This window comes from Ochotona princeps, chromosome 7, assembly GCF_030435755.1.
Source record: "Ochotona princeps isolate mOchPri1 chromosome 7, mOchPri1.hap1, whole genome shotgun sequence".
In the NCBI taxonomy this organism is placed as follows: Eukaryota; Metazoa; Chordata; class Mammalia; order Lagomorpha; family Ochotonidae; genus Ochotona; species Ochotona princeps.
Window position 1 is genome coordinate 86,884,666 of NC_080838.1, and position 16,990 is coordinate 86,901,655.

At 50.0% G+C, this 16,990-nt stretch overlaps 1 protein-coding gene across 1 annotated transcript in view; it reads left to right on the forward strand.

Moving 5' to 3' along the window:
* CSMD1 (CUB and Sushi multiple domains 1) overlaps nucleotides 1-16,990 on the forward strand; it is a 652,915-nt gene that overhangs the window by 544,786 nt on the left and 91,139 nt on the right. Inside the window, exons 44-45 of the mRNA XM_058666667.1 lie at nucleotides 358-504; nucleotides 1,812-2,000. Coding sequence (XP_058522650.1) covers nucleotides 358-504; nucleotides 1,812-2,000 — 336 coding nt within the window. The remainder of the gene's footprint in view (nucleotides 1-357; nucleotides 505-1,811; nucleotides 2,001-16,990) is intronic.

The following is a 16,990-nucleotide window of genomic DNA, read 5'->3' on the forward strand; positions in this document are numbered from 1 at the left end:
CGCCGCGGCAGATGGTGGGCGTTAGAGGGCTCGGTACAGTTGGTGCTTTCAGGTGATACCCACGCGATATCTGCTGTGGTTAAGGTGAGAGCAGCTCTAGGGTAGAATAAATACTGCTAATTTTCATTTTTCACTCATTGTTTTATCAAGTCAGCAGAGACACCCGAAATTGCGTTAGCCGGTTTCAAGTTTATCAGAAGAGATGCTTATTATGCTGGCCCCTGGAATCCTCTGAACACATATAAACCGTGTCGACATGCCCAGACTCTGCTTGCATCACAAGCTCCAAGCAGCCTGCTTAGCGGGCCCTTCCTCTCAAGCCCGCATCTGAACGTTTTTGCTTTCTGTGTCACTTAGGTTCTTCGGGACAAAGCCCCTTGCTGGTGGTCCTGAGTGGCAACCACACAGAGCCGTCCAACTTCACCAGCAGGAGTCATCAGCTGTATCTCCGCTGGTCCACCGACCACGCCACCACCAAGAAGGGGTTCAAGATTCGGTACGCAGGTGAGGATGTGACCAAGCTCTTCCTCATTCAATAGGAAGAATCTAAATAGCAACTTGTACTTTAAATTAATTCCTGATGGCTAATAATTAATTGCAATGGAAACAGTATGGTAGACAATCACTCTTAATGGTGTTAATTTAGGAAATTTTAAGTCATATTCCTCTAATTTATTGCTAATCTGTTGAACATTGAGTTACATACCATAAAGAACAGACATGTCCCTGTAGGTAATATGCCATGATCCCAATAGGGCTCTTTATTGTGTAAGCACGAGGCTTTTACAAGGTCTTGAATGGCTGTGTGTGTGTGTGTGTGTGTGTGGTCTCTGCATTTATGCATACACACCATATTTATACACAAATATCCATGCACATATGAACAGAGTAAATACATTTAAGTAAATGTTTCCTGGTCAAAATGTGAATTGTCATTTTTACATTTACTTTAATAATTCTGCACTATCAGTTATTTAAGTTAATTAGCAGTTAAGCCATGTGTTGTGTTTATGATTGATTCGATCTACGGTATACGTATCAACACAATCTGACCCTCCTGCATATACTGTCCAGACTGTAATTCATGAGGAAGATTGTGCATGCATGTGCATGAGAGAGAGAGAGAGAGAGAGAGAGAGAGAGAGAGAGAGAGATTCCATTCACTGGTTCACTTACCAGCTGTCTACAGCTGAGGCTGAGCCTGGCTGAAGCCCGGAGCGGGGAATTCAGAAAGGTCGTCCATAAAGCTGGCCCCAGAACTCAATAACCTGACTGTCGCTTCTGCCTCCAGGTGAACACTAAGCAGGAGCTGGGAATTCACAAAGGTCCTCTATACAGCTGTTCTGAGGGACTTAGTGATCTGTCACTTCTGCCTCCAGGTGAACACTAGGGAGAAACCAGCACAGCTGGGCCCTAAGCTCAAGCAGTTTGGTACAGGATGTGGTCTTCAAGCCCCATGGAAATGTCTGCACCTCCATTTTGAATGACTGTGTTTATGTGAAGGCAGACACAGAGTGCGAGAGAGAGATAAAGAGGGAAAGAACTTTAATCTGCTGATTCACTTTGCAAACTCTTGCGATAGCCAGGACTGGGCCAGGTGAAACCAGCTAAGAAAACCTCCAACCAGCTCCTTCCTCGGGCTGGTAGAGCAGCAGGCACTTGGGTCATCCTCTGGTGCTTTCCCTGGTGTGTCTGCAGCAGCTGGACTGGCAGTGGGGCATCTGTGCAGTACAGGATGTAACGCCACAAGCAGCACTTCCACCTGATGTGCCACAGCCTGAGTTGTGACTTACATGTCTGTGTGCCCACAGCACCTTACTGCAGTGTTACGCACACCCTGAAGAACGGGGGCGTTTTCAACAGGACCACGGGAACAGTGGGCAGCAGAGTGCATTACTTCTGTAAGCCTGGCTACCGGATGATTGGCCACAGCAACGCCACCTGCCTGCGGGACGCTGGGGGAGTGTACCGCTGGGATTCCCTTATGCCGCTCTGCCATGGTAAGAAGGGTCTTTCTGTCCCAAACCCAGGGCCATACTGTTTGCTCCTATTTTGATACCATGCTTTGAAACAGAGAGAAGCAGTGATTCTGGATAAAAGATAAGGAAATGTTGAATGTTGCTTTATATCAGAACATAAGCCACAGGCCTGGCAGACATTCCTAGTGTGCACCCTGGTCTGTGTCATGCTATCACCTTGCATTCAGACAGTGGCTCACCCACCTTGGGTTCTGGGCATCCTGGTCTGGGTCATGCCATCACTTTGCATTCAGACAGTGGCTCACCCACCTTGGGTTCTGGGCACCCTGGTCTGGGTCATGCTATCACCTTGCATTCAGACAGTGGCTCACCCACCTTGGGTTCTGGGCACCCTGTTCTGTGTCATGCCATTGCCTTACATTCAGACAGTGGCTCACCCACATTGGGTGCTGGGCAGAGTTATTCTAGCACACACGCATACTCAACACATGCCAAGGAAAATCAAGCATCCTCTGAGTAAGACCAATGGCATCTTTTTCTTTCTTTCTTTCCCAATAGTTGTAATAATTGAAATAGTGCGTTAGTGACAGACGTGCCTTCCTTACAACACTTGGCAAGCTCACTCTTTAGGATGTGAACTCCCTCACTTGGCTTTGGTCATCTGCACTGAGGACGTTCAGAATCGGATTTGCAGACTGCCCGCTTTTTAAAATGGACTTTGCTTTGGACTGTGGGGATGTAAGAAGCATGTTTTCCAGTACAGCGGGGTGCTCCAGTGGCACACTGCAGGCTTTTGTTCTGTCGCCTCCTGAGCTCAAGTGTGCTCGTGAGTGGGTCTGCTTGTGGCTGCCTTCTTTTGTCTTTTCATGAGCTGCATCAGACTTTCCTGGTGCTGCTCCTTGAAAGAGTGACAGACATCTGTCACTCTTTTCTGTGTCTCCAACCAGAAGTCTGAGATCAGACACTGAGCTTGCGTTGCTAACATTCTGCCTGTGCAGGGGCAGGAAGGATGTGTCCTCAGACATGAATGGAGCTGCCCTTTCCTTTGGAGTTCTGAATCGCGTGTGCTGCAGCTGCTCTGCTCCGTGACAGTGAAGTGGGGTCGGGCTGTGAGGAGGGCTCTGCTGCTTCCGCTCAGAGAGCATCTGTGGGCTGTCCCTGCTGGCATGACAAGGAACATGGCTCCTAAGACGAGGTCTGAGCCCAGCAGCAGCCTGGACCCTGTGGTCAGGCCTCAGAGAGCTTCTGCGCTCTGTCCCTGCTGGCATGACAAGAAACACAGCTCCCATGACCATGTCCAACCACGACTCAGGGCTCAGACAGCAGGCGTTCCTGAAATTGTTGCCTCTGGAGGCTGAGCACTCAAAGTGAGTGTGCTCTGCAGGCAGTAGCAAACAGGTGACAGAAGGGGTCTTCACGTGAGGAGTGAGGCTGCAGGGTACCTAGGAGGCACGTGCTGGGCTGTCCTCCCAGTGCTCAAGGGCACGGATATGGATGGCATGGTGGGAGGTGGCCGTTCTTTCAGTGAGCACTTGAGAGGGAATAAAATGATGTCTAGAGGGATTTATTGGTAAGTCTGTTTTCAATAATGATGTATTTGTTTATTCAGAGAAATATTTGATCCTCTGGTTCATTCTCCAGTTGCTGACAACAGCCAGAGCTGGGTCAGAATCCAGGAGGCAGGAGCTCCCCGTTCAGTCACGGAGAATGCAAGGACCCCAGAGCTGGGCCGTCGTCCACCTGGGCAGCAAGCATGGGGCTGTACGTTCTTGGTCTCAGCAGCCACAGCTTGTCCACGCCTGTTACACATGTGTGGGGAGTGAGACAGCAGATGCAGACAGGCTGTGGTTTTCTTTTTGCCTTTCAAGAAGAGAAAATAAATTAAAATTAGAATAGATTAATACATAAATTAGTGCTTTAATGTGTGTGGATGGATTACAGCTCAGTTATCCTAAGTTGTAATCAAAACGCTACAGAATAAGAAAAGTCAGGGAGCCTCTTTCTGGTTCTTTGAGCTCTGCATGGGAAAGAGAATTCTAACATCAGTGAAAGAGAAGATACAGTATCAAAAGATTCCAACTCAAGCGTCACCTTACCTTGTTTCCCCAACTCTCACATCTGTACTAAACATGCAACTTGGAACAATTTTGTCTAACTTCTTGGCATACTTAATTGTTCACCTGTTGATTTGAAATGCATAGAGACAGAATGTGGGGGTGGGGTGGGGGGAGATGCAGAGAACTCCCCTCCTCTAGTTCATTCCTGAGTTCCTGCACCCACAGACTGTCACCTGCTGCACAGCTGGGTGTGCATTGAAAGAAGGTGACCTTGGCTGGGGGGCAAGCTGGGACTTGATACAGCCATGCCTGCGGGCTCCCTGCTCTTAGTACACACACCAGCCCTGACGAGTTCAGCTTTCCTCTGCAGTGTTTGTAGTTTAGATATGAAGCCTAGACCACACTGAGGAAGCTGTGCCTACTTTCGTTAAACAGGAACTGAAGGTACGAAGAAAGATTAGACACAGACCCAGCTCCTACACTGACAAGCCAGTGGGACAGCAGTTCCCTAAAATGGAAGGCCAGAGCAGATCAACGCACAGCGGAGGTGGCATGGGAGGCCATGGTTGCATGTCCCAGGAAAGGACACCTGAGCTGGAGATGGAGAAGCTGTGATGCAGGGGGAGGGGGGTGGCAGCAGGGACAGGTCTCAGCAGGGGTCAGCTCCAGTGAGTGGCTCTAACTCTGTCCTGTGACTGAGGCAATTAAGTGTTCACTTTAGGAAGGCAGATGCTCGCCAGGGCGTGGAATGACCGCTGTGGGTCCCACCTGGCCAGTGGCTGTAGACACATGCGTGTGAACCAGGAACGGCCTGGAGAAATACCATGAAATCAGGTTCTGCAAGAAAACAGACAGGGAAAATACTTAGGCCATCTGGTCAGCAGGCCCCAGTGACAGTGTGTCAAGCTGTGAGGCACGGAGCCTGGGCTGCCCACGCTGTTTCATTTGGCAGGCGGGGAGGGCTTGGTTGTACGTGCTGAAGTACAGACCATGCGCCTAGGATGAGGTGCTGGATGTGGCTCTGGCTGCTGTGTCCAGGCCTGTGGGTAGAGCTGTGCAGCGGGGATTTTTAAGCTCTCAGTAAGTCAGCAATGATCTGGCACACTTTCAGAGGTCGTGGGCAACATTATTTGTTTTTCAAGAGATATTTGGGTTTTAAAATCTCTATAGGGATCAGTTCAAATGAATGACATCATGATAATTTTTTAAAAACGTTGTCAGTTGCAGCAAATTTCAAATTAGACAGTTCTGTCACAGAATAAGGAATGTCCAAGGCTGTGGGACAGCAGATTATATCTGAACAAATGGAGGTTAAAAATCCTGTCATCTGTCATGTGGAAGGCATCTGAGATCACTGGAAATTTAGTAACCGATGCAATTATTGAATTTTTTGAATGTTTACTACACACAAAAGTCATCATAGTTATTTTAATTCTTTTTCTTTGAAAATGGAGAACTGGAAATTGAAAAAATAAAAATTTACAATAAATGAATAAAAAGACAAATATCTCATTGTGGCTTTGGAAGCTTAAAGTATGAGTTGATAAATGTGACATTTAATTTATCCTTCACTTGATGTTATCATTTTCCTTAGTGATTTGAGTATTATTCTGTGTTGGATTATAGAATAAATGCAGCATGTGCATTCCCCAACTGCAAGAAGATCTTTTTTCCTTCTTTAATGTCCTGGAGAACGTCTTGGATGTTAACGGAGATGTCACAGGTAACTTCCTGTGAAGCCTGGAGTGCTGGGTTGTGTCCTGCCAGGTTCTAACTCCTGGTCACATAGTCTTTGCTCCTGCGCCTGCCAGACTGTGGGCCCACTCCTGTCACCTGTAGCCAGTGGTAAATGTTTTAAATAGAAAAAAAACATCCATACTTTTCAACCTGTGGCTCCCTTGGCTCTCTCTCTGATAATGACATGTTTGCACCACAGAGGATTTGCTGCCCCGACACAGCTTCTCTGTTCTTCTTTCCCATGGCTCTCTTGCTGGGGGTGCTGTAGAAGAGGGTTCTTAGTGAAATCCTGTATGGCTCTAGGACTGGAGAGGGTTCTGTGATAGAGACCTCATTAACAGTCCAGATCTCCATGTGAAATGGGAATGTCGCTGTGCACCTCTCAGAGTGACAGAGAATACCACACAAGACTGCAGAATGAGGCTTCCAAGTTCTGTGAAGGCTCCATGTCAACCGGGTGTGGGCATGGGGCAGGGGCAGAGACGCAGCCTCCGGAAGGCTCCATGCCAAGCGGGTGTGGGCGTGGGGCAGGGGCAGAGACGCAGCCTCCGGAAGGTTCCATGCAGGCTGGGTGTGTTCATGGGGCAGAGCAAGGATGCAGCCTCCTGAAGGCTCCATGCCAACCGGGTGTGGGCATGGGGCATGGGCAGAGACACAGCCTCCTGAAGGCTGCATGCTAGCTGGGTGTGGGCGTGGGGCAGGAGCAGGGACACAGCCTCCGGAAGGCTCCATGCCAGCTGGGCGAGGGACAGGGTCAGGGACACAGCCTCTGGAAGGCTCCATGCCAGCTGGATGTGGGTGTCGGGCAGGGGCAGAGACATAGATTCCTGAGGGCTCTTTACCAGTGCTAAGTGTTGGACAGGGTCACAGCCTCCTGAAGGCTCCATGCCAACCAGGTGTGGGCGTGGGGCAAGGGCAGGGACACAGCCTCCAGAAGGCTCCATGCCAGCCGGTTGTGGGCGTGGGGCAAGGGCAGGGACACAGCCTCTGGAAGGCTCCATGCCAGCTGGGTGTGGGCGTGGGGCAAGAGCAGGGACACAGCCTCTGGAAGGCTCCATGCCAGCTGGGTGTGGGCGTGGGGCAAGGGCAGGGACACAGCCTCGTGAAGGCTCCATCCCACCTGGGTGTGAGTTTGGGACAGGGTCAGGGACGCAGACTCCGGAAGGCTCCATCCCACCTGGGTGTGGGTGTCGGGCAGGGGCAGGGACGCAGACTCCGGAAGGCTCCATGCCAGCTGGGCGAGGGACAGGGTCAGGGACACAGCCTCTGTAAGGCTCCATGCCAGCTGGGTGTGGGCATGGGGCATGGGGCAGGGATGCAGCCTTCTGAAGGCTCCTTGCCCACTGGGTGTTGGGCAGGGGCAGGGACGCAGCCTCTGGCCTCGCTGAGGATCATAGCAGTCCAAGTGGTGATGCCCAGCTTCTCCCCACAACAAAGGCGTCTCCACTTCTTCAAGGCCTTGTGACCACACAAGTTAATCAGTAGATCCAAATCATGTAGCCTGCCAGGTGCTGTTACTGTCCTGGAGCACTGCAAGCTGTCCCTCTGGGCTTGCCCGCATCTCACAGGGCTCATCCCAAAGTTCCCTCTCTGTATTCTCTTCCTTGATGTGCCAAGACCCTTTGGTCCTTCAAGCTTAGTGTCCCGCCGGCAAGCAGGGCACTGCACTGAGCAGCTGTTTGCCTGTCCACGTGCTAATCCGCATCACCTGTAGAGAAGCATGACTTAATGCTTAGATCCCGCTGAGCCACTGTTTCCTGTGGCACTGCATCAGGGTGTCTGTGTTCAGAGGAGCTGCTGTGAAGGCTGTGGTTCTCTGAGTCTTCTGTGAGCTGCAGCTTCTCCTCGGGGTGGACTCTTCTCTTATGTTTGCCAGCACAATCCTTCTGCGCATGACATGGTTGAGTCTCTGCTTTTAACATCACGATGATGAGATCTGTGCTGATGGCAGCTCTGTGCATGCCATGGACCGGAGCCAGCCTGGCAGGTAGATGAGAAGGGCTGTGTGGGGAACTGCTTGTGCCTCATGGTGACTCAGACTAGCACCCACAGAAAATGCACCTCAAGGAATCACAGTGGGGTAGGCTTCAAGCCTGAGGAACGGGGCTGTTCTGTAAATCCAAGCACCTTTCTCTTACGGTGTTTGGTGCTTAGGTGGCTACGACTCTTGTTCTGTACTCACATAGTTATTTGTTTCTATAAAATTATCAGTATGTGTGTCATGACAGCAATGCAGTGCTTTGACAAATTTAGATCTAGGCTATGTAAGTAGAATTTTCTGGAGTTTTTTGTGTAAGATTTATTTATTTTTACTACAAAGTTGGATATATATATATACATATACATATATACATATACATATGTGTGTGCATATATATGTGTGTGTGTGTGTATATATATATATATATATATATATATATATATATAGAGAGAGAGAGAGAGAGAGAGAGAGAGAAAGAGAGAGAGAGAGGAAAATCTTCTGTCCATGGATTTACTCCCCAGGTGACCGCAATGGCTGGAATGGAGCCAGTCTGAAGCCAGGAGCCAGGAGCTTCATCTGGGTCTCCCACACGGGTGTAGGGTCCCAAAGCTTTGGGCCGTCCTTGACTGATTTTCCAGGCCACAAGCAGGGAGCTTAATAGGAAGCGGGGCTGCCAAGACAAGAACTGGCACCCATATGGGATCCCGGTGCATTCAAGGCAAGGACTTTAACTGCTAGGCTACTGCACCAGGCCCAATTTTCTGGAGTTTTAAATGCTGTGCTACATGTTCGTGATTAGGGCAGCCACACTGCAGATGATCAGATCCATACTAGCCCAGACATCCCATTCCCACTGGACACTCATCCCTCCTTCCTTCCCTACTGTAAAGGGGTCTGGAACATGTGGCAGGGCTGCGGATTACACAGTGGAACTCCATCCTTCAGCAACAGCCCTTCTGTCCCCAGCACTGGTCCTCTGTGCCACCCAGGACAGGGGGCTGCACTGCACTGAGGGTGAACTTTCTCGTCCGGACGTGGAGACAGAGTGCCCCCAACTTGCTGTGCCCCCAACTTGTTGTGCCCCCAACTTGTTGTGCCCCCAACTTGTTGTGCCCAAATGATGAAGTGAAAACGCTGGGTGGCATGAAGCCTTCAGCAGAGCACCAGGTGAGAGCAGCCCCTGATACGAACAGCACAGTCGCAGCACACACCCTCTCTGTAAAGCACCTGTCAGGGCATGGCCAGGGCCATCAAGTCAGTGGCATTGACTCTCAGAACAAACAGGCTTCCCACAGCACCACATGGTGTCTATCTCAGGCCTGTGCTCGCCCTCCAGTCTCTCTCTCACTCTTGGTTTGTACATTTTCATGGCCTTTTGCGATTAGCTTGTGAGCTGAGCATAGCAGGCTGCTGGCTGGCCTGGGTCAGTGTTCGGCACTCCTGGCCTCTGTGAGCCAGGGCCAGCTGTGGGGCTAAATAGGGCACACGATGCCTGCCTTCTCCCCAAGTAGCCAGAGAACGTGTCATTTTTTTTCTCTACTGCATGCTATAACCTAGCATGTTTATTCATTAAGGTAAATAATGAGTTCCTTCCGTTCATGCTTAGCCTACATCCTGTGGATAAGCAAGCTCCAGGCTTCCCTGTCTGTGACCCTGTGGGTGGAAGGCACACACAGGGCGGTCTTCGAGTGTAGCGGTAGCAACATGGAGTCCTTGACCCTCCAGGACAAGCAGCTGAACAGGACACATGAAGTGATCATTTACCATGAGGGAATTGAGGCCTGCGGATACAAGTGCCAATAGAGATGAACTGCTTCTCTCATTAAAGAAAAGCCCGGGGCAGAGTTTAATGTGCCTGAGACTGAGTACTCAGAGTATTTCAAAGGCGAATGGAAGGACCACGTGTCCTCTCACTTCTGGAACTTTGAAAGGTGGGGGTTGGGGTAAGAGCTCTTGGCAGGGGGATACATCCCAGAATTTTTCACTCCAGAATGGGCATTTGTTTGGAAAGAATGGTTCCTGAACCGATGCTTCCTCTAATGGGGAAGGATGTCGAGGCAGGAAGAGCGCTCTGCATCCTGTGCACAGGTGACGACAGCTGACACCAAACAGCAGGCTGGTCTTACTGGACAAGCACATGGGCTTCTTGCTGTGCAGCGGGGCATTGGCAAATGCAGGGCCTTGCAGGTCACAGTGCTCCCTGGGTGGGAGTGGCTGAGCCAGCCAGGGTGAACACTGCAGGCACAGGTGGAGCCTGCGGAGTGGGGGCAGAGGCTTTGGTCAGGGTCTGGTACAGATGGTTGTAAAGCAGCGTGGTCAAGAGCTCAGAGTGCAGAGAGCTGCTGGGTGGTGGCAGGCGACTGCTGAGAGAGGCTCCCTGGCTGTGCAACAGGCAGAGGACAATCCCATCCACCCAACCAACATCAAGGTGGCAGGCCTGTGCTCTGTCCACGTGCACAGGAGTCCCTCAGCATTCCTCTGCCTATAGAGCATGAAGGTACCTACACAGCACCCTGTGTGCACACATCTCAGGGGTTGAGGGAATGCAGGTCGTTAGACCCTCGTGTGCTATACCTCAGTGTTAGCATGCATGTCCTTACACAGTCATGCGCACAACAACTCAGTATTAGGGTATGAAAATTTGCAAACTCATGGACACGTTTTAGGGAGTGAGAGGATGTGAGTCCTTCACCCTCGTGTGCACACACCTCAGTGTTAGGATGTGAGACCTTGCACCCTCGTGTGCACACACCTCAGTGTTAGGATGTGAGACCTTCACCCTCGTGTGCACACACCTCAGTGTTAGGATGTGAGACCTTGCACCCTCGTGTGCACACACCTCAGTGTTAGGATGTGAGACCTTCACCCTCGTGTACACACATCTCAGTGTTAGGATGTGAGACCTTGCACCCTCGTGTGCACACACCTCAGTGTTAGGATGTGAGACCTTGCACCCTCGTGTGCACACACCTCAGTGTTAGGATGTGAGACCTTGCACCCTCGTGTGCACACACCTCAGTGTTAGGATGTGAGACCTTGCACCCTCGTGTGCACACACCTCAGTGTTAGGATGTGAGACCTTGCACCCTCGTGTGCACACACCTCAGTGTTAGGATGTGAGACCTTGCACCCTCGTGTGCACACACCTCAGTGTTAGGATGTGAGACCTTGCACCCTCGTGTGCACACACCTCAGTGTTAGGATGTGAGACCTTGCACCCTCGTGTGCACACACCTCAGTGTTAGGATGTGAGTCCTTCACCCTCGTGTGCACACACCTCAGTGTTAGGATGTGAGACCTTGCACCCTCGTGTGCACACACCTCAGTGTTAGGATGTGAGACCTTGCACCCTCGTGTGCACACACCTCAGTGTTAGGATGTGAGACCTTGCACCCTCGTGTGCACACACCTCAGTGTTAGGATGTGAGACCTTGCACCCTCGTGTGCACACACCTCAGTGTTAGGATGTGAGACCTTGCACCCTCGTGTGCACACACCTCAGTGTTAGGATGTGAGACCTTGCACCCTCGTGTACACACACCTCAGTGTTAGGATGTGAGACCTTGCACCCTCGTGTGCACACACCTCAGTGTTAGGATGTGAGACCTTGCACCCTCGTGTGCACACACCTCAGTGTTAGGATGTGAGACCTTGCACCCTCGTGTGCACACACCTCAGTGTTAGGATGTGAGACCTTGCACCCTCGTGTGCACACACCTCAGTGTTAGGATGTGAGACCTTGCACCCTCGTGTGCACACACCTCAGTGTTAGGATGTGAGACCTTGCACCCTCGTGTGCACACACCTCAGTGTTAGGATGTGAGACCTTGCACCCTCGTGTGCACACATCTCAGTGTTAGGATGTGAGACCTTGCACCCTCGTGTGCACACACCTCAGTGTTAGGATGTGAGACCTTGCACCCTCGTGTGCACACACCTCAGTGTTAGGATGTGAGACCTTGCACCCTCGTGTGCACACACCTCAGGTTTGGCAGGATGTGTGTCTCCAGCACATAGGCACAGTCAATGGCGGTATGAGCAGGCTGGGGAGAAGACTGTCTTGCAGCCCATCCAGCAGAACTCAGGAGGAGCCCTTGCTGTTTCCACCTTGTCCCTGGCCTGCACAGGGCCAGTACTGGCGTCTGAGCTCCATGGGTGCTTGGTTCTGGCCGAGAGCATGGCTGCTTCTCTGCAAAACAATCACTCTCTTTCTCATTCTGCCTCCTGGCATTGCAGTCACTGGCTCCTGCTCTCCAGTGTTCCTGGCAAGCAGGTGCTGCCGGTCCAGCTCTGACATGGCTCTGCCCTCTTTCCTTCCTGCCTTCCTTCTTTACTTTCTGACTATAGGGCCCCAGCCTGTGGCCCCATCGGCTGGTGTGTGGGATCTGACACCCCAGCATCTTGCCCAGTGTCCTCCTCAGACCATGTGTGTCCATGCACAGCTGATTTTGCAGGCTCACCTTTGTCAGGGTGTGCCTTAGGTCACTTCTGGACTTGTGTGCTCCTGGACAGCACTGCTGGTCAGCAAACCTCCAGGCCTCACCTGCACTCCTCCCTGGAGCTTCTCTGCCCCTGGCACAGGCCTTGCCCACCCCACACCTGTCTGTTCCAGTCAGGGAAGAGTTTACCTTGCCCTAAGACCTTCTGTCTCTTCTGGGGGCCTGGTTCCCTGTCCTGTTCTCCTCTCGTATGTTCTCAACCCTATAGTCCTTGTAGAGCCTCTTTTTCGTTCTCCTCGCCCTGTGGTTCTGGGGCGGGGAAGGGAGGGGATTCTTGTTCACTGATCTGGTAGATGTGGCTGACAGGTGGAGACCAATGCTGATGGGACAAATCAGTGGGCACATACCTGCATCCAGGGATTCTGTCCCATCCAGCCCCAGTCTTGATCTCTTTCTCAGACTTAGTGTTAGCAAGCTCCTTCAGTGTCCTTGTCCTTTCTTTGGCCAGTGTGCTGGAGAGCAGCTGTTCTGCCGTCTCTGAGAGTATATCACCGTGAGGTTCTTGTGTTCTGTGACTCTGTCCTTCCCCAGTCAGACTTGTATAGACCTCATTCCTGAAGCTTGCTTGCCTGGGTGGGCTCCCCTGTGCAGGGCCATTGTGACATAGATGGTGCTGTGAGGTTACCTTTAGCAGGTGGACCTACACAGGGGAGCCCTAGGCAGACAGGGTTCTTCCTGGGAGAGGACACTCTGATGCCAGAGTTGTCTTTGCTGCTGGCTTTGAAAATAAAGAGGTCAGGGCTGGCATTGTGGCACGGAAGGCTAAGCCACTGTTTGCAGTGGTTAGGAGTCCTGGCTGCTCTAACTTGATCCAGCTCTCCATTAATATGCCTCGGACATCAGCAAATGGTGGCCCCAACTGCATGGCACCCTGCAATCTCATGGTAGACCCAGGTGAATCTCCAGACTCCTGGATGTGGCCCAGTGCAGCCACAGCAAAAGTAGCCCTCTGGGAAGAGATTTAGCCAGCACAAGTTCTCTGCCTCTGTGTGTCTGTGTGTCTTTCAAATAAGTAAATAAATAAGTATTAACAAAATGAAATGAATCATTCACTGAGACAGAAAATTAGGGAGGCAACTTTAGGGGTGCAGCTGTGATGCCACTCCGGAGGGCCCTTGGAAAGGAGAGAGTAGCTCACTCCCACAGCAGGAGCCACACCTGCACCCCAAGGCTGGCCAGGATCCCCACCCTAAATAAGCATGGGTTAACATAGTAACAGTGTTCAGCAGCTGAAAAACCACAGTTATCCATCTCTTTCACCCGTGTGCATTTAACAAGCAAAGCAAAAGCACAAAATGTGTTTGCAATTTCATTGCCAATCAGGGAAAACTACTTATTTTTTCATAATTTATCTTTTTTATGTATTTTAAAAATGTTTCCATTCTCATATTTGCTTCTCCTTGTATTGTTATTATTCCATTTAATTCCCAACTCTTGATGCAATAATTGCTAACCATTTGTGAGTCACATGATTTGTAGATATCTTTAATAGTATAGAATTGAAATTCAATAGTATGGAATAGAAAAGTCTTCTCAATTTCCTGTTAAAATTGATCTATTTTTATAGAACTGAAGGGACTTTTTTTTACACAGCTAAATCCTGGTCTCACTGTTTTAGAAAATATTTATTTGTGCATTTGTTTATATGTGTGTTTTGTGAAAGGCCGAGTTAGAGAGTCAAGAGCTGGGATTCCTCCCATTCGATCACACCCCAGAGGCCCAAGCCAGGAGCGCCATATGCCGTTCCCAGCGAGGGTGTCAGGGACCCTCACACCTAGGTCGGCTTCCACTGCCTTCCCAGGCACATTAGCTGGATTGGAAGTGGAGCACGTGAGGCCTGAACATTAACAGGGGATTCCAGCACCCTGGGCAGTGGCTTATCTCACTTTGCCGCAATGCCAGCCTCTACATTTTGTTTTTGTGTGATGAGTTTGCATTGGAAGAAGTCATCTGTATGTTCCCTTCTTTGATGACTGCACAGTAATTTAAAGGTCAATCATTGGGTAATTATTGAGGTTCCCAAATGAAACTCCAGGGGCCTTCCTCTAGGACATCTCTGTATGAGACATGTCCAATCAGGGCTCCCTTTGGAGTGCTGACTTCCTGTGCACAGTCGTGGGCGAGGGCTAGCAGTGGCCACTGCTCACAGCTTCCTCATTAGGAATGGGATCTTTGTGTTTCTTCCACCATGAGTTTTAGTATGGTTTTATCAAACACTGGGAGCTGTCATTGGAATTGTGTGTGCTGGCGCCATCCATTTTTACAAACCTGATTGGATGACTGGCTTTCAATATTTAATTACCTGTTAGGAAATTGACATAGGGATTTTCAAAAACACACATTCAGAAGCATGCATGTTCTGTGCCTGGGCAGCTACTCAGACACCCAGCAGGTCCTGGCCTAACGGTGACTCTGCTGAGGTCAGTAGTTTCCTTTTGCTGACCTAGAGGTGGAAACAAGGAGGTTGGAATTGGTCTCATTGCCTCTCTGCCTCACCTGCCCCCACAGTCCATTCGAAACTGAGATAAGGAAGCAATGAGAGCCACACAGGAGACATTGGGGTTGCAACTGAGGAGACATAGAGGAGACAACTCACAGTACCTGCATTTTCAAACCTTCCCTGGGGGTGGAATGCTCCCCGGCATTTTGAAAGTGACATAGAGGGGCCCAGAGCGATCGCCTAATGGATAATCTCCTCACCTTGCACATGCCAGAACCCCATATGGGCGCCTGTTCATGTCTCAGCCACCCTGGTTGCCATCCAGCTCCTTGCTTGTGGCCTGAGAAAGCAGTTGAGCACAGCCCTAAGCTTTGGGACCATGCATCCCTGTGGGAGACCTGGAAGAAGCTCCTGGCTTCTAGTTTTGAATCAGCTGAGCTCCAGCCATTGTGGCCACTTGGGGAGTGAATCAGCAGATGGAAAATCTTTCTGTCTCTCCTCTTCTCTGTATATCTGACTTTTCCAATAAAAATAATTAAACCTTAAAAAACAATAAAGTGACATAGAAAATTTGGTGACCATTTTGTGGATCATTTTAATGTAATGCTCCTTAGCTTATCAGCTTATTCTGGTACTGGTTTTCTGACAATGAGCTTTTTTTATTTATTGGATGGCATAGAGAGACAAGCACACGGACACCTGGTACTTACAGTAACTAGGACAGGGCCTGGCCAAGGTCAGGAGCCCAGCACTGGATCCATGGCTGCTACAGGGGTGGCAAGCATCCAATACCTGAACCACCACTTGCTGCCTCCCAGGCTGTGCAATTGCAGGAAGTTGGAATGGAGAGCAAGACCAGAACATAACCACAGGCACTCAGGCAGGAGGTGTGCATGTTCCCACTTCGGCAAGTGCCTGCCCCAACTGGTTCCTAACTTTTAATGTTAGAGTTTGTACTTAGCTATGTTTTGTAGGTGGTAACGTTTAACTGTCAAAATTTTTGCTGTTGACTTAAGTTCATGGTATGTGTGCTGTCGGCTGGCCCAAGGTTTCAGTTGGTTTCATATTCCACACCTGGCCAGGTCTGCAGGGATCATCATAATGGACTCTTTCCCATAAATTCCCTGTGCCCACCAGTTCACTCAGAGCTCGTCTAGCAGGAATGGCCTGCTGCCCCAAACGCCTAACTGAGACATCCACCCTTCCAGCCAGGGCATGATTTCCTCACAGCAATACGTAAAGAGAAATGTCTGGCGGTTCCCATGTCCCCATATGGTATTTCATCAATACATCCTGGACCATTAAGGTCTCTGGACTTGTCAATTTCTGACCCTTACCCAGATACCCATGTCTTGCCAGCACAGTTACCTCTCCTCTCATGCTAGCATTTTCTTCTTGTCCCTTGAAAGAGTCATTGTTGTATTCATCCAGTGCTTTCCTAGTTCCAGATTTTCTTCTCTTTGTTGCATATGATTTCTTGAGTTTCAGAAATCCATCCCTTACAGCCTCACATAGAACTCATTTGCTTTTTTGTTAGAAACAAAACCAGAGATCCTTCTAGAACTTCAAGAAACTTCAGGATTCTCAACAAGAACTCCCAGAGTTGACAGCCTGATCATATTATACACCCCACTGTGAAGAAGTCACATTATTACATGAAAGTAAATGAATGCATGCATGTGTGTAATGTCCTGCTTAAAGGAACTATATTTCACAGCTAAAATATAAAAAAAATGAAATCCCAGGCCTTTGGCACGAGAGTAACTTGCACTCTCAGGTAACATTATTTCTCTCATAGTCATCAAATTGGAAAAACAAAATTGTAATACCCATTCTGAATTTGAGTGGATGCAGCTTTCTGGAAAATCAGTGAGCAAATTGTATCACCATTCTGTCAGCAGCATGTCTCAGCCAAGTCCAGATGCCATCATGATCATGTAAGAACAGAACCAGCTGACTCGTCTCCGTTAAGTTCACTGCCCGATGCCATTTGACGTGTGTGTCAGTGGTGTCTGCACTGGTCCCGTGAGGGAGGCAGCGTCTGCACATGGCAAAGCCCCAGGAGTATCCCGTCTCCCTCCTCGCTTGGCAGTGGCTTCCCCATGAGTGGAATGCATGCTTGTCTACGCGTGGATCCTAGCAGTCTTCTACATTACACAACCTCAAGAAATAGTGTTCTGCAGCCAACATTTTACTTATAAAAGAAAACCTGGGCCAACCCAGGAAACATTTCAAGCAAGAAAGCTGCAGAGGGGTGAGGGAGAAGGTGCAGGGCACAGGACCACACTGCTGCCCAG